General features: G+C 44.0%; 1 protein-coding gene across 3 annotated transcripts in view; it reads left to right on the top strand.

Annotated features, from left to right (window-relative positions):
* The first annotated feature begins 1,259 nt into the window (after positions 1–1,259).
* The window catches only part of LOC135523754 (protein shisa-6-like), a 65,992-nt gene continuing 44,594 nt past the window's right edge, over positions 1,260–22,657 (top strand). For all 3 annotated transcript variants that reach the window (XM_064950634.1, XM_064950633.1, XM_064950631.1), the window contains exons 1-4: positions 1,260–1,350; positions 1,857–2,779; positions 6,467–6,627; positions 12,301–12,402. In XM_064950634.1, coding sequence (XP_064806706.1) covers positions 2,247–2,779; positions 6,467–6,627; positions 12,301–12,402 — 796 coding nt within the window. In that variant the 5' untranslated portion in view covers positions 1,260–1,350; positions 1,857–2,246. The remainder of the gene's footprint in view (positions 1,351–1,856; positions 2,780–6,466; positions 6,628–12,300; positions 12,403–22,657) is intronic.

Here is a 22,657-nt window from a genome sequence, read left to right as displayed (position 1 = left end):
GATACTTCAGGCTGACAGGCCATTTACACTAGGAAGCGACATTGAAACATCGGAAGCCATTCACTTTATAAGCTTGCTTGCTAGCTTGTTAGCACGGCAAGCGTGGCTAAACGAGTGCCACTTTTATAGTGTAAATGGCAGGTCAGGAGTAAGTTTCACACATCCCTATGTGCCATATTCACCCCTCAAACTACATGAGCACTGAAGCCAATTCAGATTTGATTTAACTTCTTATCTTTACATGTGGTTTAGTTGTGCTTTTCATTCTCACCAGTTTCCAAGTGGCTCATTCGACAAACCTCTCCAGTTCCCTACACATCTTCCCCAGATCTTTGTTGTAAATGAGAATAGTCAACTTACCTGTTAAAATACAAACTAATTAATAAGAAATGAGAAAACATAGCCCATTCATGAAACGTGTGCTTTCAGAGGGGTGTTAAGCAGCTTGCCTATTCCATTACCTCATTGTGCTCTAGCAGCAGTCTGTGCTGTTTACTATATGTATAAAATAGATATACAGTACAGTGCAATTTGCATCTGAGACCGTGCATATGTCTCAGAGCACATCCATCCCTCCAGTCCAGAGGAGCTCTTTACTATTGGGAGGTTTACATTTTTCATCACAACAAGGATGGATGGCAATAGTAAAAAGTGGTTACTAAGCAACTGCTTCCTGGCTTTGTGATCAGTCAACTGTTGCAGGCATGTGAGGATCTCTCTCTCTCTCTGACACACACACACACACACACACACACACACACACACACACACACACACACACACACACACACACACACACACACACACACACACACACACACACACACACACACACACACACACACACACACACACACACACACACACACACTGTCTTACGTGTTTTCTCAGTGTGTCACTAATAGGCAAGACTCACAGAATCTATAATGAATGACTGTGAGAAGGTCAGTTCTGGTGACTTATTAAAAGGAAATTCTACTCCAAAATTAATTAGAATAAAATAACGCTGACATCTAAATCAAAATATTTATCCCGTGTTTCTGGCTATGCTGTGACTATGGTAGCTAGTCACAGTAATATTGCCGCTTATTTCTCGTTTTTCAAGCAAAGGTCTTTAGGGAGTATGAGAGCACAGATGGTTGCTTCGCCTAGCTGAGTTCTGCTAGAAGCAAACCGAACCTATGGATGTGGACGCCTTGAGAGGGAGACGAAGGGAGGGAGGGAGGAGAAAAAAAGAGAGACGGGGAGGGAGGGGAGAAGTGGAAAGTGGTCTCTTGCTGAGCTCTGATATTCTATTCACTCTCACCGCCCAGACAGAGAGCAAGCAAGTCAACGGCAATCTTGATAGAGGTAGGTTTTATCACCAAAACTTTAACTTTGACCCATTGCTTGTGCCTCAGCTTCATATGCAGATATCTACATTACATTGCGTTGTGTTGTGCTTTTTACTGTAAGGTAAAATGAAATACCTTACTTTTAAGCAGTCTAATATATTGAAATAGGCTATTCGTTGGCGATATTTTACTGAGTAAAAACAAATATTTGGCTGCAATTAAAACAGTTTTGTACATATTGGTTCTACTCTGTTAGAATTGTATGCATTTGGATATTTCCAGTTGCTACGTCTGTGCATTGAAATGGATTTAAACAAGCACGTATTGACTGCATGCAGCCAATATGATAAGCCCAGAAGCCCTGAATGTCAAATACTTCACGAAAGGGATGTGACAAAAAAAAACGTTTATCGGAATAAATTAGTGTTTTCCATCGCGTGGCTGAATAGTTGGTAGACTTAATGCGCCACCCTTGACGTGCGGATAATGGCTAATTAAGCGTTTTGCTTGTTTCCTCTACAGCGCAACTTTCACCACAGCAAGATGTGCGCACAAACCCTACTGTTTAAAGACAGCTCGACCTAAGGCGCGCCATAGAAATCAGGACATTGGACAGCGACACACAGCCGATTTCAGAACCTCCAACCCGGCGGAAAGCACAGAGTCCCCGGTTCTCGACTCTCCTATCAGAGCGCAATGGGTTGCAGAAACTCTGCTATTAATGATAAACTTAACTCACTCTTCTACCCAGTATGGTAACAGTATCGATACTGAGGGGACCAACGCGAGTGGCGGATGCCAGGGTTGCGACAGCCTTGACAGACTAAGAGCCCTATCACATTCACTATAAGTACCAAGTCAGAAAAGAACACAAGCGTCGCGTCAGAAGTGAATTGACTGGTTAGACACACCATGGGGATACGGCACCTTTTGCTGCTCCTCATATACCTGGATCCCCTGAGCGTTTTATGCGCCGCCACGGGAGGCAAGAAAGTGAAGACGGAGACCAAGAGGACTCCCAAGGCAAAAGAAGCCAACATCACCGCGGCGGTCCCCACCGCTGCGCCGCAGAAGAACACGACCAAGGACTACGATATGTGCACGGGTTACTACGACGTGAGCGGACAATTTGATAGAGAGTTTGCGTGTAACAACACGGTTCACCGCTACTGCTGCGGGTCCTGCTTCCTGCGGTTCTGCTGCCAGGAAAAAGAAAAACGAGTGGATCAGTCAAGTTGTAAAAACTACAACACGCCGGACTGGGTGAAAACGCCCCCTCCGTCGCCAGCCTCGACGGGGCAGCCTTTTGACCCGAGCATGGACCAGACGAACACTGCGGTGTACATCACCTGTGGGATCATAGCATTTATTTTAGTGGTGGGAGTTTCGGCTAAAGTTGCCTACGACAAAGCCACAGAGCCACCTCAGGAAATGAATATCCATAGGTAAGTCAGAATGACTGAATTAATGAACGCCTGCTTGGGTGCAAAGCCCGCTCGTATGTGTGCCGAAACATGATCTGGTCTATAATGTCTTGAGACAAAAATGTCAATGTCGTTAAACATATTATTCTCTAATGAAATCATGTTCGCATGCAGTATAAGATATATTATGGATTATAAATCTGTCAATTGAAATCTTCAGTTTTCCGTATAACATGGCCGAGCTAATATGGGGCGTATCCACATCCCCCAGTTGTCTAAGCCAGTATACCAAGAGGTCTAACCCTTGAACTAAGAACACTAGCCGCACCTGGAACAGTTGTACAGTAGACTGACTATATTACTCCAGGGCAATTAAGGGTCAGAGGTCATAGTTCAGCCTACTGTGAGGCGTCACGTGTCAGTTGTTATATCTGACATGAATGGGTCCCATTCTATGTGTATGAATTGTGGCTGTTCTCATACTTTTCAAACGTTAACTTTAGATGTGCTTAAGATTAGATTTGTGCCCAATAGAAATTAATGGTAAATTATGTATTGTGTCATTTTGGAGTCACTTTTATTGTAAATAAGAATATAATATGTTTCTAAACACTTCTACATTCATGTGGATGCTACCATGATAACGAATAATACTTCATTACCATTCCTTTATAATAATTGCCATTCATTTCTATTGGGCACTAAAGAATTTGAAACACAACCCAAACAAACAGGAAACACATTTTATAGAGTCACAAGCTTGATGTAGTCATTGCATATGGGACCAAATACTACATTTTGGACTACTTTCTTTATTTTGACCCATACCTTTTTAAGAAAAAACAAATCTGTTTCTCTGTGGGATTGTATTAGTATAAAATATTAAAATGTCCCAATTTTTTTGAGCACACAATATAGCTCAGTATTTGAATATTTGTTTTAAATAGTCATTGCTCATGTTTGTAGAGTCAATAGAGTCAATCATTTCAGACCCCACTATATATAGCTCTGGTTCTGCTTGCTCCATATGTGGCACCCCTAAACATTCTATAAAGAACTCATTTGTAGGGTTCTTTGATCCGAACCCCAGCCATGGGAAACACTGCAAACCTACGGAGGCTGCAAACAGTAAGCTCTGTCACTCAGGCAATAAGCATTCAACCAATCCATAATTGAACAGCAAATTATTTGCGATTGTTTGCAAAAGTTGCTTAAATTACCAAAAGAAAACACATACCTTCTGGATACAATAAATCTGCTATGTGATATTGGCACAATGTGGTTGAAAGTTATCTATTTATATATTGATACTTCATTATATGTAGCTTTTTTAAAAACCCAATAGGGGTACTTTTCTATTGGAGTTTGGATGTTAGGGGTGGATTTGGTAAGATGAAAAAAGAGTAGCTCTATCTCTTTCACAAGATGTGTTTTTAATTAATGTCAATTTACCAACATTTCTGACAATTGATATATTGCATTTTGGAATGAAACTCTTTTATATGAAACAACATTGGACTTTTAACCAGGTAGAGAAATGTCCTGCCAATACAGTCTGACACTGCTTATAAAAATGATCCTATCACCCACTCATAGTTCAAATGGTGCATATTTTTCCCCAAATTATATTCTATTGGATTATACAGAATTGAGGTTAAATGCCGGAATGCCATTAATACAGTAGTGTACACATGAAAGCCACATTTTGTTTGCAGAGGTGTTCAAAGCGAAACATCTAAATGATTTGGATAGGCAGACTTGTTGGCTGGCAAATCAGGTGTGTGGGTGAGGGAATGATCCTACTGATCCTACTGATGCATATTTGATGTCTCTCTTGAGCATGTTTCACTGCAGGTGTTGTGATGAATCTGGTTTCTGCATCATAAACCCGATGTAATAATACGGAGAGCACTGATGATGCATCATCCCTTAAAATGGAAACGGATAAATCCAGACACACAGCAATGTCTACGCACATTTCCCTCGTAAAAATACTCGTAAAATGTCAAGGCCGGGCCTCCCGGGTGGCGCAGTGGTTAAGGGCCAGCTTTGCCACCAGAGACCACCTTGCCGCCCAGCCTCTGTCGCAACCGGCCGCGACCAGGAGGTCCGTGGGGCAACGCACAATTGGCCTAGCGTCGTCCGGGTTAGGGAGTGTTTGGCCGGTAGGGATATCCTTGTCTCATCGCGCACCAGCGACTCCTGTGGCGGGCTGGGCGCAGTGCACGCTAACCGAGGTTGCCAGGTGCACGGTGTTTCCTCCGGGCACATTGGTGCGGCTGGCTTCCAGGTTGGATGCGCGCTGTGTTAAGAAGCAGTGCGGCTTGGTTGGGTTGTGTATCGGAGGACGCATGACTTCTAAACTTCGTCTTTTCCGAGACCGTACGGGAGTTGTAGTGATGAGACAAGATAGTAGCTACTAAACAATTGGATACCATGAAATTGGGGAGAAAAAGGGGTAAAATGTAATAAATAAATAGAAATGTCAAGTCAAACCAGTTTGTTATCAGTTGACTGTTATAGACAATAAAATGTTAAATATAACTTCTATTCAAGCCCCCCCCCCCCACACACACTTCCAAACCACCTATCATACCAACACTTTCTCGGTGGTGGTGGTGTGTGGATTCATAGCCTGCAGTGGTGAACTGACAAGGGTTAATCAGCATTATGTTGGAGTTTTCCACCAAGTAGCTGTTTGTAGTTTTGTGTGTAAGCTTCCGTGTGTCTTCTCAGCTGTTTCTTGGCTCCCTTTGGGCTTTGCCACATTACAGTTACCACAGACGAGTGGACAACACATGTTGGAGAGAAGACATCGATGAGTGACCGCTGACAAACATTGTACTCTCCCTCTATGACGCATGGTCCTTTTATACATGCATGACTCAACCCAGGACTAAGCTCGAGACAGTGAATAATGTATCACGTTAAGGTCAAAGTTATCATTATAATGGGCTCCTGAGTGGTGCAGCTGTCTGAGGCACTGCATCTCAGTGCAAGAGGCGTCACTGCAGTCCCTGGTTTGAATCCAGGCTGCATCACATCCGTCTGTGATTGGGAGTCCCTTAGGGTGGCACACAATCGGCCCAGAGTCGGCCGGGTTAGGCCGTCATAACTGACTTGCCAAGTTAAGTAAAGGTTCGATTTTATTATAATAATAATTGCTTAACACATCTGCACAACAGCACACCCAATGTTAAAGTACCTCACTGAAAAACACAGGTGTGAAATAACTAAAAAACAGGAACAATATTTATAGAGCAGCAAAGGTTATGCTGTAGAGATATTTGTCATGTACAAGGCTTGGAGCAACCGCAGCAATGCAAACATCATTTGATTTCCTCCTCTTCCGAAGTGCTGCCAGAAAAAAAAAATTGAATATAGTTGTTATTTTCTTTCATGAGGCTGTTGAGTTTTTCTATTCCCTCTCTTCCCTCTCCTCCTCGTCCCCGAGGGTACCATACCTCCATACGCACCTGGCGTCGGCCTGAAAAACACTACCATTCAACCTAATTAGAACGGCTTCTCATAAACACAACTCTGTGTCTGTTTCGACTGTTTTATTATTATTCTCTGTAACCTTCCAGTGCCAAGAACTCTCACTCACCTTGGAGTTTAGTGTAGCTGCTTGGAGAAGTTAGCTAAATAGTAGTAACAGTAACAGTTGGTGCCCAAAATATTCAAAGTTCTCTCTCTGTGCTTCCCCAGGGCTCTTGCAGACATCCTGAGGCAGCAGGGGCCCATTCCCATATCTCAGTACGACTGTGAGAACTTTGCAGCGATGAACGGCTCTCCCAAAGACAACACTCCTCAACAAACCTCCTCCAAGAACCACTACACCCCTGTCCACCAGTCCAAGTCCAACCACGGTACGTTACCTTTATAGTATGGTACATATATTCTACTGTTTTGGGTACATATCATCAAAGACAAATTTGGTGAAGTGGTATGAGAATACTGTGTAAAGTGTGTGAATGTGTTGGTGCATCATCATTATCCTTCATGACTTTGACCTTCTTAATCATCTGCATGAGACTGTTACTGAACTTATATGTGTCAGTGGACTCTCATTCTTTGTGTACGAGTGCACACATTGTGTGTCTACAGCAGGCTGCGCTCCCTGTCAATGGTGTAATCTTCTGTGTTAACATCCCATAATCATCCGATTTGTGCAAGAGTGGGAACAAGAGGGAGAGAGAGAAAGAGAGGGAGAGAGAGAGGAAGAGAGGGATAGAGACAGTAGACAGAGGAAGAGAGGGATAGAGACAGTAGACAGAGGAAGAGAGGGATAGACAGTAGAGAGAGGAAGAGAGGGATAGAGACAGTAGAGAGAGGAAGAGAGGGATAGAGACAGTAGACAGAGGAAGAGAGGGATAGAGACAGTAGAGAGAGGAAGAGAGGGATAGAGACAGTAGAGAGAGGAAGAGAGGGATAGAGACAGTAGAGGGAGGAAGAGAGGGATAGAGACAGTAGAGGGAGAAAGAGAGGGATAGAGACAGTAGAGGGAGAAAGAGAGGGATAGAGACAGTAGACAGAGGAAGAGAGGGATAGAGACAGTAGACAGAGGAAGAGAGGGATAGGGACAGTAGAGAGAGGAAGAGAGGGATAGAGACAGTAGAGAGAGGAAGAGAGGGATAGAGACAGTCGAGAGAGGAAGAGAGGGATAGAGACAGTAGAGAGAGGAAGAGAGGGATAGAGACAGTAGAGAGAGGAAGAGAGGGATAGAGACAGTCGAGAGAGGAAGAGAGGGATAGAGACAGTAGAGAGAGGAAGAGAGGGATAGAGACAGTAGAGGGAGAAAGAGAGGGATAGAGACAGTAGAGAGAGGAAGAGAGGGATAGAGACAGTAGAGGGAGGAAGAGAGGGATAGAGACAGTAGAGGGAGAAAGAGAGGGATAGGGACAGTAGACAGAGGAAGAAAGACAGACAGAGGCCCTGTTAGTGTAGATCATTGTGGCTGGTGAGGGAACATGGCCGGGCCGTCTGTGGCGGGGTGGAAACGGTGGACACTGAGTGGTTCAGCGGGTGAGTCAGCCAAGGATGACACCCTGAAACACAGACCGCAGCGAGACCGTGACCGCGTCGGCACGCATGGGAATGGGATTCAACCACACGGCTGGAAAGTGGGAACAGAACAACACTGACAGGGGGTGTACATCTCGGTTCTGGGATCTCTGAAGACATACAGTCCTGCAACCACAAACCTGTCTCATGTTTACTGTGAGTGTGAGGCAGGTCTGAGTTGAGCGAGAGGGAGAGAAAGACTAAAAGAGAAAGGTGTTTGAGAGATACACAGTAAGACAGAAAACGAGTGCAGAGAGGAAGAGACTGTGGCCGTATCCAAAAACCTATTCTTCTGTACCTCAACACAACAAGAGAAAGGGAGGACAGACAGACAGACAGACAGACAGACAGACAGACAGACAGAGAAAGACCTAAAAATCCACTCGCATGGACAAAAGACACACAGAGACACACAGCAGGACAGACAAACAGATGTGCAGGCTAGACAAACACGTGTGTCAGGTTTCGGACCAGCTCATTTAGGTTGCAGAGCATGGCGGGCCATGTTGTCCCCAGTCTGTCGACCCGGTCTGTTGTCCCCGGTCTGCTGACCCCGCCGTTGTCCCCGGTCTGTTGACCCCGCCGGTCTGTCGTCCCCGGTCTGTTGACCCCGCTGGTCTGTCGTCCCCGGTCTGTTGACCCCGCCGGTCTGTCGTCCCCGGTCTGTCGACCACGCCGGTCGGTCGTCCCCGGTCTGTCGACCCCGCCGGTCTGTCGACCCCGGTCTGTCTGTCGTCCCCGGTCTGTCTGTCGTCCCCAGTCTGTTTGTCGACCCCACCGTTCTGTCGACCCCGCCGGTCTGTCGACCCCGCCGGTCTGTCGACCCCGCCGGTCTGTCGTCCCCGGTCTGTCTGTCAACCCCGCCGTTCTGTCGACCCCCCCGGTCTGTCGACCCCCCCGGTCTGTCGACCCCAGTCTGCTCCCAGTCAGCGGCCCTGCCTGTCCCCCTGACTCACTGTATCAATCTGGTCCTAATGCTGTGGCCCACCGAGCCGTGCAAGGCACAGGGGGAAAGCACCCACCCAACTGGATGACCTTGTGGGAAGTCATACTCAGCGGAGGTCAAGCATCTCGCTCTCTCTGTGCCTTTCTGTCTGCCTGTCAGGTTGTGTCTCTGTCTGCCTGCCTTCCTGCACACAATCGTTGTTAGTGTTAGCAAGTGAACATAGCTCATCATGTAGGCTAGCTTATCCCATCCCAGCCCAGCTCGCCCTACACTGTGGACCAGGAAGTCCTGTGGTCTTGGACATGAAAGGCAGTGACAGGCAGAAGAGATGACATGGGTAATGTGTGGGTATAAATTGGGAGTTGCCATTCTAACGGGATCAGGATCGGTGGTACAGCAGCACAGGGAGAGAGAGAGAGATAGAAACCACTCACTCGCAGTGAAATTGCATATTCATGTGTGGCAAAATGCGACTCCACTATAATACCGTACTGTTGTGCTCCTGACTAGAGGATTTCTTTCTATGAGAGATGTCCCCGCTGAGGATGACACAGTTAGATAGACAGAACATGGAGAACGGAGAGAAAGGAAGAAACCGAATGGAAGAAAGACACAAATAAATGAATAGATTAAAGAAACCCTACACACACGCCGCAGCCTTCCAAGACGAGCCCCTCACGTCTCTTAAATCAGAATGTCCCAGAGTCCTCGGTAACCAGCTATAGCTTAAGCCTAAGGTCTGGAGAAGCCTAAGAGGACCCTCTCCAACTGAGCCAAGAGATGAAATGAAATGACATCCCCCTCTGATCCTAAAATGGAATGCCGTGGTTTTCCACATCACAACAAGCCCACTTTGCCCAAAAAAACAGATGATTTTCTTAGCATAGCTTTAGATGCATTCCTAAAAATGCAGGCCGGGTCGGTCACAGGTGTCCTTGGTAAATTGCTAGAAAACCTGTCCCGCCGTCCGGGCATTTTTAAAAACAGATCCCGGAACAAACTGTGCAGACAGCAGAATAGGATACCATGCTATTTATATTGTCATCCACTCTGCTTGAGTTGTAAGCTTGGGAACCTGTTTTTAGGTCTGAGTTAACATCATACATCATACACGCTGCAGCCACAACAAGGAAAAGTCCTTGACAGTTGTTCAGTTTAGAGGGCTTGAGTGGATTTGACGTTAAACGTACTTCTGGGTTTGAAGTAAAGAAACTAAGTGAGAGAAAATAATATATAATATAATAATTCTTTTTGGACCCATATAGCTCTCACGGAGAAAAACATTTACATTACACTGCAAACACAGATTTTATTACTGTATGTTGGTTGTTGCGATAAAAAAAGGTGAATTAAGTCCATAATGAATAGAGATGAATGTTTATTGTAGTGTGCAGTATATCTGTTTATACTCCAGGATCCATATCCTAACATCTTAGGGTCAGAGGTCCTATTTTTGACTCAACAACAACCACAGTTTCTCCAACGATGACTCTGATGCACAAACAGCTAATGGTGACTGTATACAAATGACAACCATTTCATCTTCTTGTTTTTTACGTAACCTTGTTTTGATAGGACCTTTTGGACATTTCCCACAGCCCTTTAGTGCTGTGTGTGTGTGTGTGTGTGTGTGTGTGTATGTGTGTGAGTGTGGGTGTGGGTTTGTGTGTGTGTATGTGTGTGTGTGCGCGTTTGTGTGTATGTGTGTGTGTATTTGGGTATTTGTGAGTCTGTGTGTGTATTTCTGCACGAGTATGGGTGTTAGTCTCACTCTCTGCGTATGTGTGTGTTTGTGTGTGTCTATTGCCTCGGAGAGATTGGCAGCACAGCATGCATGAGTTTTGCCTGGATTACTAAACTATGATTTCATTAGTTTAATTAAGATATAGTTCGCCGATTGGCACTTTTCATAATCAGATTCAGTCTGCACTTTTTTTCTCTCGACATTTTGTGTTTTTCTAATCTTCCAACAATTAATCCCAGAACTGCACGGCTATTACATCTCCTCACTGACCTCCCTCCCGCTCTCCCTCCCTGTGGGCTTGGTAATCATCTCCTCCATTTAAAGAGGGGTATTTCTATGCTGACTGTGTCAACATGGTTTGTATAAACCACCTCCTGTATGCACCTGTGTTGTGTGTCAGAGCTTGCATGTGCTCGTGTGCGATCAACAATTCTGACATGAAGAATAAGTATTGCACAGTACAGCATTGGTAGTTTGGTTTTTACAAAGGCTGAGCGCTTACCGTCAATGGGAGGTTGAGAGAGAGAGAGAGAGAGAGAGAGAGAGAGAGAGAGAGAGAGAGAGAGAGAGAGAGAGAGAGAGAGAGAGAGAGAGAGAGAGAGAGAGAGAGAGAGAGAGAGAGAGAGAGAGAGAGAGAGAGAGAGAGAGAAAGAGAGAGAGAGAGAGAGAGAGAGAGAGAGAGAGAGAGAGAGAGAGAGAGAGAGAGAGAGAGAGAGAGAGAGAGAGAGAGAGAGAGAGAGAGAGAGAGAGAGAGAGAGAGAGAGAGAGAGAGAGAGAGCAGTACATACAGCACACGATACAGATGACGTGCATGCCACCATGTCCCCTACACCGTAGATAGGGAACTGACAACGCTGTAAAACCACTACACCATGTCAATTACCCCCTCCTGTCTCACTGGGGTAAAGCTTTATCGCCCTTGGAGTTGAATAACCTCGCCAGTCTCTCCGAGCTTCACAACACCACATCGCTCCCTCTCATTCCATAATGAAATGATCGGATTATTAACATTCTTCTGCTATATAGAGCCGGGAACTCAAGAAGGTACAAAAAAAGTTATCACGTGTCAAAGGTACCTCTCTATCTCCTATATCTGTCACATGCATAGGTGCATAGGTGCATAGGTGCATAGGTGCATAGGTGCTCATTGGAGGTGAAAGTCACGTATCCTTTTATCAAGGACAATCAATTCGTAATGCATAGCCTTTTCCGTGGCGGTGCTTCACGCTATCTCACCTTAATACGTTGGGAAAAGAATCAGGAGAAGGGGATTGGGTTTGAACAGGTCCTTTGGATTCACAGGTTGTCTTCTAGGGTCAGAAACATGGCCCAACCATGATAAAGGTTAGACAGGAAGGATCGGGTATGATATTGTGTGTGTGTGTACGTGTGTGTGTGACACTGCTCACAACACAATTACCATGGTAATAGAATGGGAGGATAATACAGGCGAGACATACAGTAAGCCTAAGTCATGATATCTGCAGCTATGGCAACCTCTGGTAAGTGAAGCATGATTGGGTTCACAGTGGTCTTTCCTATGGATTTTTATTAGCATGTTTATTTATTTATTTAGACTAGTTTTCTTCCATTTTCTAGTTTAAAGAGAGAATGATCAAGGGGTTCTGATAGCAGCAGTGAAAGTGAGAATCAAAGTAATCGGAAGTGTCTGCTGTTCTTAGGTGATCAAAAAGAGAAACTTTGCAAGTAAGCAGTCTTTGGAAGACTCCTCCTCGATGTCCCTATAGGTTTACACCAGGTTTCTGACTCTGTGATTGGCTCTTGCAGGTCTCCAATACGGGAAGGAGAGCATCCGCAGCAGTGGGGGTCACGACCTTCATACTTTCATCTCGTCCGGGTTCGTCACGTTGGGTCGCGGCCAGCCCAAAGGTACAGTACAACATTTTCTATACACTTTCTATATCTATATAACCCTTAATCTTATCGATCCAACTCTATCTAACCTCTGACCCTTATAAAGCTTATCCATATACCTCTACCTCTTATCCACCAATCACCATCCCTCCATACACTGACCAGACTCCTTCTGCTGAGTCAACAATGAAACATACATCTCCTCTGCTTTCCTCTCTCATTCCCTCTTTACCTCTTTTTCTCTCTGTGGCCGATATCTGTCCTGCCTCGTACTACATGCTGTGTACTAATGGCATTGAAATTATGCAACATTTTTGAAATTTCACATGCTATAAAGCTTTCTATTTTCGCGTACCCAAAATGCTTACGGTTTAGAACGCAAGTACGGTCCCTCTCTCCTCTCTCTCACACACACACACACGCGTACGCACACATGTACTCATGCACACACACGCGCACACACTCACAGTAACACAAACATTTTGCTGCACTCGCTATAACATCCGCTAAACTGTCTACGTGACCAATAAACGCTGATTTGATTTGGACTCTCTTTCTCTCTCTCTTCACCCCGGACAGTTTCTCTCTCTAACCCAAAAGGCCTTGTGTTCTATTGGAACTACCCAGCCTCCCCCATACTGCGCACGCTGTACCTCTGCCATGTTATATACATTATTATCGGTGTACATCTTTGTTTGGTGTCAAGACATTGGGGTAAAGGAAATAGAAAATGCACAGAAAAAACAGCGATGTTGCTGTCTACCTGGCTTAGAGCGTGGGGTGGAAATCATGACCCAGCCATCTGCATACACCCACGGAGGACACTCACACACACACACACACTCACACACACACACACACACACACACACACACACACACACACACACACACACACACACACACACACACACACACACACACACACACACACACACACACACACACACACACACACACACACACACACACACACACACACACACACACACACACACACCTCCTCAAGATGGATGTCATTAGCTAGGCCCTGTGTTTCCCCGTGGGTTAAATACTGATTAGTATGCATCACTGTAGACTGTCCTGTTGTGATTCATTCTCCTCTATTTACCTTCCATTTAACACACACTAGGGATATGTCACTTCTAGAAGTTGCAATGTGTGTGTGTGTGTGTGTGTGTGTGTGTGTGTGTGTGTGTGTGTGTGTGTGTGTGTGTGTGTGTGTGTGTGTGTGTGTGTGTGAGAGAGTGGGTATGTGAGCGCGGCTGAGTGTTTAGTTTAGTTTTAGTTGATTAGGATCCCCATTAGCTACTGCACATGCAGCAGCTACTCTTCCCGGGGTCCACATATAAAACATTAATAGGCAACAACAACATCAGATATGAATTAAATAAAATACAAAATAAGAGTTGTATATATATATATATATATAGTGTGTGTCCATCTCCTCCCACTCTTTTGTCTTGCTAAATGTATACTGTAGCTGATACACACATATTTCTATACACAGTGCCTTCGGAATGGATTCAGACCCCTTGACTTTTTCCACATTTTGTTTAGTTACAGCCTTATTCAAAAATTTTAAAAAAGGAAAAAAAGCTCAGCAATCTACACACAATACCCCATATTGACAAAGTGAAAACAAGATGTAAGACATTTTTGCAAAACCCCCCCAAAAAAACAGAAATACCTTATTTACATAATTATTCAGAATTGTCTGTAGAGCTCCGAGACAGGATTGTGTCGAGGCACAGATCTGGGGAAGGGTACCAAAAACTGTCTGCAGCATTGAAGGTCCCCAAGAACACAGTGGCCTCCATAATACTTAAATGGAAGAAGTTTGGAAGCACGGCCAAACTGAGCAATCTGGGGAGAAGGGCCATAGTCAGGGAGGTGACCAAGAACCCGATGGCCACTCTGACAGAGCTCCAGAGTTCCTCTGTGGAGATGGGAGAACATTCCAGAAGGACAACTATCTCTGCAACACTCCACCAATCAGGCCTTTATGGTAGAGTGGCCAGACGGAAGCCACTCCACTGTAAAAGACACATGACAGCTCGCTTGGAGTTTGCCAAAAGCCACATAAAGAATCTCAGATCATGAGTAACAAGATTCTGTGGTCTGATGAAACCAAGATCGAACTCTTTGGCCTGAATTCCAAGCGTCACGTCTGGAGGAAACCTGGCAACAACCCTATGGTGAAGCATGGTGGTGGCAGCATCAAGATCAAGAATTTGTTTTAGCGGCAGGGACCAGGAGACTAGTCAGGATCGAGGCAAAGATGAAAGGAGCAAAGTACAGAGAGATGCTTGATGAAAACCTGCTCCAGAGCGCTCAGGACCTCTGACTGGGGCGAAGGTTCAACTTCCAACAGGACAACAACCCTAAGCACACAGCCAAGACAACGCAGGAGTGGCTTCGGGAGTCTCTGAATGTCCTGGAGCCCAGCCAGAGATCAAACTTGAACCCGATCGAACATCTCTGGAGAGTCCTGAAAATAGCTGTGCAGCAACTTTCCCCATCCAATCTGACAGAGCTTGAGATGAGTTGATGTTGTAATTGCTGCCAAAGGTGCTTCAACAAAGTACTGAGTAAAGGATCTGAATACTTATGTAAATGATTTCTAACAAACCAAATCTCTCTCTCTCTCTATATATATATATATTTCCATTATAATGGAAATATCAAATTTACATACAGACCAGTCAAAAGTTCAGACACACCTCCTCTCTCTAACCCAAAAGGCTATGCATTCTATTGGAACTACCCAGCCTCACCCGTGCTGCGCACACTGTACCTCTGCCATGGTTCTAAATGAAGCACAAGTCTTTCACAAGACACTGTCACTGGCCATAATGACACAACATATTACATCAGCTGGAATGACACTGGAACTCACGGTAGCACAAAAAAAATACAAAAATATTCAAATGAGCCTCTGCCACCTACATTTTTGTTATCACTAATGAGGAAAGAACACTTTTTCTGAACTGCAAAGAACCATTGAAGGCCTCAAAATCCTTGAGGAACCCTCTTTTCTTAGTTTGTTCATATACTTTGCATCTGTTATATTAGAAGCTTTTACTGCATGAAGTCAGCCAACAGCCAACAGCCAACAGCCAACAGCCACGTCTTCTTCCGTCGTCATGATTTCTGGTCCCCTTTGGGCGGTAGCAGTACAGTAGAAGAGTGGATGGGAAAAGCTATATAAATGATTGTACATTAGGAGATGTATATCATCTGTTTCCACAGAGTCAATACTTCTTGAATCCATGTTCATCATATCCGATGAGGAACATGTAATTGCGTCTCTGCAGATTTACACAGGACACATTTGTCCCTGGGTTTGGCTGACATCTGGTCTGTTGCCTGTCCATAAACACTGTACTCTGTGGGGCTGAAGGCAGGGTTGGAGCTGGACCAGAACTGCATTGGGTGATACCCCAATAAATCAACATCTCTCGTCCTCACGAGGAATGGAGAGAGGGATTAAAATGTATTTTTCAACCTATTCTGTTCCATCTGTGAATATTCTCTGCATTGCCTCCGTTGTTTTAATGAGAGAATGATGATCTATTGTTTACATAAAATTTGCAGTGTCTGTCTTTGCTCCTTTTTTGTGTCTCAGTGTGTTATGGTCCCCGGGGGTCGAACTATATACAATGGTATTCATCCAGAATGGCTACAGTCTCTCTCTCTCTCTCTCTCTCTCTCTCTCTCTCTCTCTCTCTCTCTCTCTCTCTCTCTACCCCTCCCCTCTCTCTCTCCTCTCTCTCTTTCCCCTCTCTCTCTCTCTCTCTCTCTCTCCCTCTCCTCTCTCTCTCTTCTCTCTCTCTCTCTCTCTCTCCTCTCCTCTCCTCTCTCTCCTCCCTCTCTCTCCCTCTCTCTCTCTCTCTCTCTCTCTCTCTCTCTCTCTCTCTCTCTCTCTCACGAAACATGAGTAATGTGAATCGCTGCTACATTATATATCTGGTATTCTTTTTTTGTTTTTAGATTCTCTCTACCAACATCACAGATGATGCTTCCTCTGCTTCCATCCCTAACTGTATATTTGTGAGGCATCATGGGGTATGGTTTAGCAAAACCCAGAGTTTTGTAACAATGGGTAGTCATATTTTTTTTCGCCGAACGTACACATTTCCAGATTGGAATCTTAGCACTTAGAATATAACAAATCTCCTGGGCTAGCTTGCGAAAAATATACACAAGCAAACTAGGTCTTGTTACAGCTACAGTAGTTCTATGGTGTAGATGTGTTTCTGTCTCAGTTTAGCTCTCTTTTTGTCATGCAGTCCCTCTCCTCCTCTGTCTTGCTCATTCTTTCTCTCTCCCCCCCCCTCTCTCTCTCTCTCTCTCCCCTCTCTCTCTCTCTCTCTCTCTCTCCTCCTCTGTCTGTCTTTATTACACTGTGTCTCTCTCTCTCTCTCCCTCTGCTGTTAACACATAGCTCATTTCTATGGAGCTTATCCATTTGCATCGAGGCACATGATATTCACATAGCAGCAGGGTAGAATATCAAGATCAATCCCCTGCTTGTCTTTGACTTCGGTTTGGAGAATGTTCTCATTCGATATCACCTGCTAATGTACAGTAAGGAACGGGCCCTGCCCTCTCGGTTGATTTCTTCTCGTCGTGGGTAAAAGCTTTGGACCAAAATCGGAGGAAAAAGGTTATTTTTGAGTCCTGCTTTAGTTTTCAGGGCTGATGTTGAATTAGCAGGCGTCTGTTCAGCTAGTTAATTACAGTGTGTGTGTTGTGTGTGTGTTTAGTCGTTAATTACAGGCAGTGTGTGGGTTTGTGTGTTGTTTCCCTGGGGACTATATAGCAGAGGTCAAAGGGGCTGGAAGCTTCACATCTGTCTGTTAGGGTTTACCACAACACTGGGTCCACCTCAAAGGAGTTCAAGCATAGCCTTTACCCAGAGCACAACAACTAAATTATATATAGGCTAACTCTGTCTTATCCTTGTACAAAGTGTGTGTGTGTGTGTGTGCGCACGTGTATGTGATGCCTCAAATCAGTATTTAAAAAAGAGCATCAGTATCTCTGAGAAAAGCTGTCATACAGCTCACTCACTCACTCACTCACTCACTCACTCACTCACTCACTCACTCACTCACTCACTCACTCACTCACTCACTTGGTGAGTGAATGAGTGAGCTGTATGACAGCTTTTCTCAGAGATACTGATGCTCTTTTTTAAACACTGATTTGAGGCATTACATACATGCGCACACACACACACACACACACACACACACACACACACACACACACACACACACACACACACACACACACACACACACACACACACACACACACACACACACACACACACACACACACACACACATCTTTTCTCATTGCGTCGTATCCTGAGTTGCCTTCAACTATTGGCTTCATGTGTCAACTCCCACTCATTTCTATTTCATGGGTCCCCGGATGAGTCACTCAATAGCAACAACATTTACATACTTCGCCGCTATACCAATCTTTAATTTACTCCTGTAGAACACCAAGTCACACCCATTCACATCCAGTCAGTATTTAACCTTCAAGGACCTTGTCCAACCTGCAGTGTCCCTGACAACCTGCCAGCCGGTCGACAGACATTTATGTTGGTGCCCATCCATTTATATGCCTTGCGTTGCGTGACACCTTAAAAGCCTTCCACTTCCTGTATCTGTGTGAGGAGGACAGGACAGGACAGGTGTATTCGGAGGGGTAAGTAGCCATCTGTTCAGTAGTCAGTGTTATCTGTGCTGGCTCTGACTCCTACCGGGCTTCTCTCTCTCTATCTGGACTTTATCGTTCTGAGAGACAGACACTCCTGTCTCCTCTGCCATCTGTCTGGACGACCAAGATGCCTCTTTCAATTCCTTTGCTCTTGTTGTTTTGTCCTAGACTGTCTCCGAAAGGGCACCTTATTCCCTGTATAGTCAGCCCTTTTTTTATCAAATAGAATTGTAAAAGTCTGTTTGTGTTCTGTGAATGGTAATGGTGACATTCAGCCATGCTATGGCAGTAGATATTTTCTGTTGATGTAGCTACTATGATATGCAATACTTCAAAGTAGGTATACATCAAAAATTCAGTTTGTCACTGATCTTCAGTCTTCATCTTTAGTGGTCCTGTGTAACTCAGTCGGTAGAGCACGGCGCTTGCAGCTCCACAGTTGTGGGTTGGATTCCCACAGGGGATGAGTATAAAAAAACGGATGAAAACGTACGCTGACACTCTGGATGAGAGCGTCTTCTAAATGGCGTATGTGTAAACGCTGTAATTCGAATAGAGTCTTTTTGGAACATATCTCCAGAAATCAGAGCATATCAGAACTGCTCTTGTCTTCCTGCTCCCTACAGTTTCAGGTTTCACGTGTTAATGTCTCATGCACAAGTACAGTGAAAGTCCTTTCTTGCAAACTCAATACCCAACAATGCAATCATTTAAAAAAAATGTATTACTAGAAAAAAAAAACACGAGAAACAAGAATAAGAATAATGAATAATATAAATAAGTAAGTAAGCATACTATACTATATATACTATACTATATACAGGAAATATTTAAAAATCAGATCCAATACCATATTTACATGTACAGGGATACTGGAGAGATGGCGGTAGGTGTGTATAGGGCAAGCAGATATAAGATAAACAGAGTAGCAGCAGCTTGCATATGAGTGGTGTTGCGGGTGTGTAGAGTCTGTATAAATGTATGTGCATATCATGTGTGAGTGAGCAAATGACGGAGTGAGTGTTTGTGTGTGTGTTGGAGTGACAGCGTGTGTGAGTGTGTAGGGCCCAGTGAGTGTGCATAGGGAATACTGCAAATACTGACATAAACGGTCAGTAAAGATACAAGCAAAACTCATTCCGTTGTAGCTATTTTGTTACCTATTTATCGTATTGCTTGGGGATAGAAGCTGTTCAAGAGCCTGTTGGTGATGTCATACACTTACAAGCCTCCCATAAAAAATAAAAAAATAATAAAAAAATGTATTCTGTGATCTAAAGTAGAAAATAATACAAGGCCTTTCACAACTACTGTATTTATTGACTAGCCTGTTTCTTATTCAGCTATTGTCCCGAAAGAGAAGTCCGTACAGTACATCCCTGTCACATTATACCAGAGTCTTTGAGATGTGTCACACATATTTAGCCAAGCTAGGAAGTCCATAGAGAATAATAGAGCTCAGCAATCCGTATAGCCGGATTGAAAATCCCTGTCACCTATGAGGAGATACTATAATTCCACCTTGATTGATTGAAATGTTCCGCTACAGCCCAGAGAGCAGATAGATTGACAGCCAGCTATGCATGCAAATTCCATGAAGCATTCCAATTCAACTTAGAGGCTTTGATTGGTTGAAGACAGTCATTTTAATTTCCCTCATCCGTATGTCAGTCAGTGAGGATGATTCGACATTCAGCCACGGCCGGAACAGTCCTGAATAGAAGTAATTGCTTTAGACAAAGACGAAATCCCAAATCTTTTATTTCTATCCTCATTACCTCACCAAGCCCCGAGTTAATTCCAGTTGGTGTTGACCTCAAATGTGTTTTCATGGCATTGGAGGATTGTTTTAGTAAATATGATGTGGGTCTGGTATGGCTGATATAATGATATCAATCAGTATAGTAGCAGACGGTTTTAAATGATATTGTTGTGTTTACTGTTAATTCTCAGCACATATGATCTACAACGTATATGTGTACATTTTCTATACTCCTTTTACCCAGACTAGCTGTGGAGTTTCGAATATCATAAGTTACAACAGAGAAATTGTTTAAAAGGTGGGAAAATACATTTTCAGAGTGATCAGAGGGGTAGAGGTGGGAGTGAGAGGTTTACTGCCAAAGGACATTTTCTACTTTCATATAGTTGTGTTGTCATACTGACAGATGTTTTCTTCTAAATAGCTCTTACTTTTTATTCTGAGAATTATGATGAGTCCCTCACTGCCAAAAACTCCCACTGCTGTTAAAACACTCATCTCCAAGATGCAGATGAATCAGACTTGGAATGAATCAAATTTGATAGAACAACAACATACTGTACCATCAGACCGCATGATCAAAAATTGGGGCTGCATGACGCCTGACCAAAACATCCTCCCCCAAGAAGCCTCGTTAGCGTCGTCACGGTGACAAAGACATAAACAACAAACAGGAAGAGCCTCCTACGATGTCAAAACACACACACAACAAACCACACAGATCCTATCTTTCTTTATTCATTTCTATGACACACAAGCGTCAACCCAATCAGTCACCTCCTCTGCCTCAATACATAGTATAGAGCCTCCAATGATGCTAATAAAGGACATCATCTGTTTGTGCATGTGACCTGTTTGTGTTAGCCCACTGAGCTGAGACATACAGCTCTGGCAGCTATAACACAAGTCTTAAAAGTGGAACGGACAGCCTTTTAGCGACATGAAATCTGACTCAAATCAGGAAGAATTACACCTTTGTTTTATATTTTCTGACAAGCGAGCACTTAGATATGGTCATTTTCATAAATTATTCGAATGTTTGGGAATGACGTATAGTTAGACATTTGTGAAAATTCCTCAGAAATGTAGAGTGGGAAAGCGGCCGTGCGTTTGGGCAATTAATGGACATCGCAGTACATAAAACCTCATATGCAGACCGGTGCGCCACAGCCAATCAGAAGTACAGTAGGCCTTTACGTGAATATGCCATTTGCCACACTGGCCTGCCATCATTCACTTTGAACTGGACTGTGTTTATAGTTAGTAGCAACGGTGGGACTTTAGATCATTAGAACACATTTGCCAAAAGCCACAAAATACACCTGAATGGATTTTTGCATTTGGGAACTTTACAGTCCTATTGATCAAACAACCGTGAAAAGGTATTCTCTCTCTCCCTCAGTTATGCACATCAACAACAACAAGATCAACAACTAAAGCTAGCCAGAGAGAGATGAGCTAAACTCTTAACGAGGGATAAACCCTCTCAAACTAGTTCAGCTAGTTGGCTGTCAAAATTGCACTGATAAATGATGGGGAATAGTAGCCTGCTGCTGTATCTTGCCTGCCAATGCATGCTTGTCCCAACCCACGTTTTGACAACTGAATGGGAACTTGCCTGCTTGCCGATTTGATAATTGCCAAGTACATCTGATTGACAACTAGCTACGGGTGCGTTCATAAATTGCCTCCAGTGTCAGAGTGTGCTCATTTGTAAATTCAGAGCTTTTCGCTCTCTGAGCGTACACTGCCCGATTGACACTGGATGCACTGGCTAAGGAGTAGGGTTGATTAGAGCATTCCTCACAACGGTAGTCAAGTACACAAGCTAACTTGCTAATGTTGGGTAGCTTGCTAGCTAGCTACTTCCAGACACAAATGAGAGAACAAGTAAGCATACTATATGCTCACTCTGACCATTTTACTCGCCCTAGCAGAGCTGGTTAGGCTGTTTACATGTTATCTAGAGCGTTCGTAGCTTGCTGTTACGCTCTTTTGCATAAGTTTAGCGACTGACACCGGTCATATTTAGCGGGTGTTGCCCGTTCTTAAATTCATCAGTTATTCTGTGCTTTGAAATTGGAGTAGATAGCCAGAGTGAATTCATACACGCAAGCAATATGCTAACTGGATAACAGTTGTTTAAGTTAGCTAGCAAAGCGATTCATATTTATTGCTAGCTAACCAAATGACACCTGCATCTAGCTGTAGCCCCTGAAAAAAACAATATGAGGGGAAAAAGTTGGTCCCTCACTCTCCTCCAATGACATGAAATCCTCCCAGCAGGTAGCTAGCTAATGTGAGAGCTCCGTGTTTTTAGCTTGCTAAATTAAGAGCTACGTAAATAGATTGTATTGACATTCCCAGCCTTAGTTACATTCACCCGTTTTTGTCCACAGTGCATCCGAATGGGTGGAGACAGCAAACAATGGCCAGCTGTGATTTATAACCTGATAGCAATATTTTTGGGACTACCAAGACATATTGGTGAATTATATTGAACTGCATCCATATATTCTGCCAACAATGTCTTACTGTTGTCAAATGGAACTGGCATTTGGATCATTTTAACTGATATTCTGATTTTCTGTTTGTTTCATATCTGCAAAGTAGTCAAAACGCTGTCAGTTCCACTTTAAGATCTCGGGAAAGGTGACTCATTACACAAGCACTACTACCTGAAACAGGCATTTGATTGAAAGCTGGCTCATCTGTGCACCCCCCTCACACATTAGAGGTCAGGTGCTGGGTGGTGGTGTCACTGACCTGC

This window comes from Oncorhynchus masou, chromosome 31 (assembly GCF_036934945.1).
Source record: "Oncorhynchus masou masou isolate Uvic2021 chromosome 31, UVic_Omas_1.1, whole genome shotgun sequence".
Taxonomy (NCBI): domain Eukaryota; kingdom Metazoa; phylum Chordata; class Actinopteri; order Salmoniformes; family Salmonidae; genus Oncorhynchus; species Oncorhynchus masou.
This window is presented reverse-complemented; position numbering and strand designations above follow the sequence as displayed.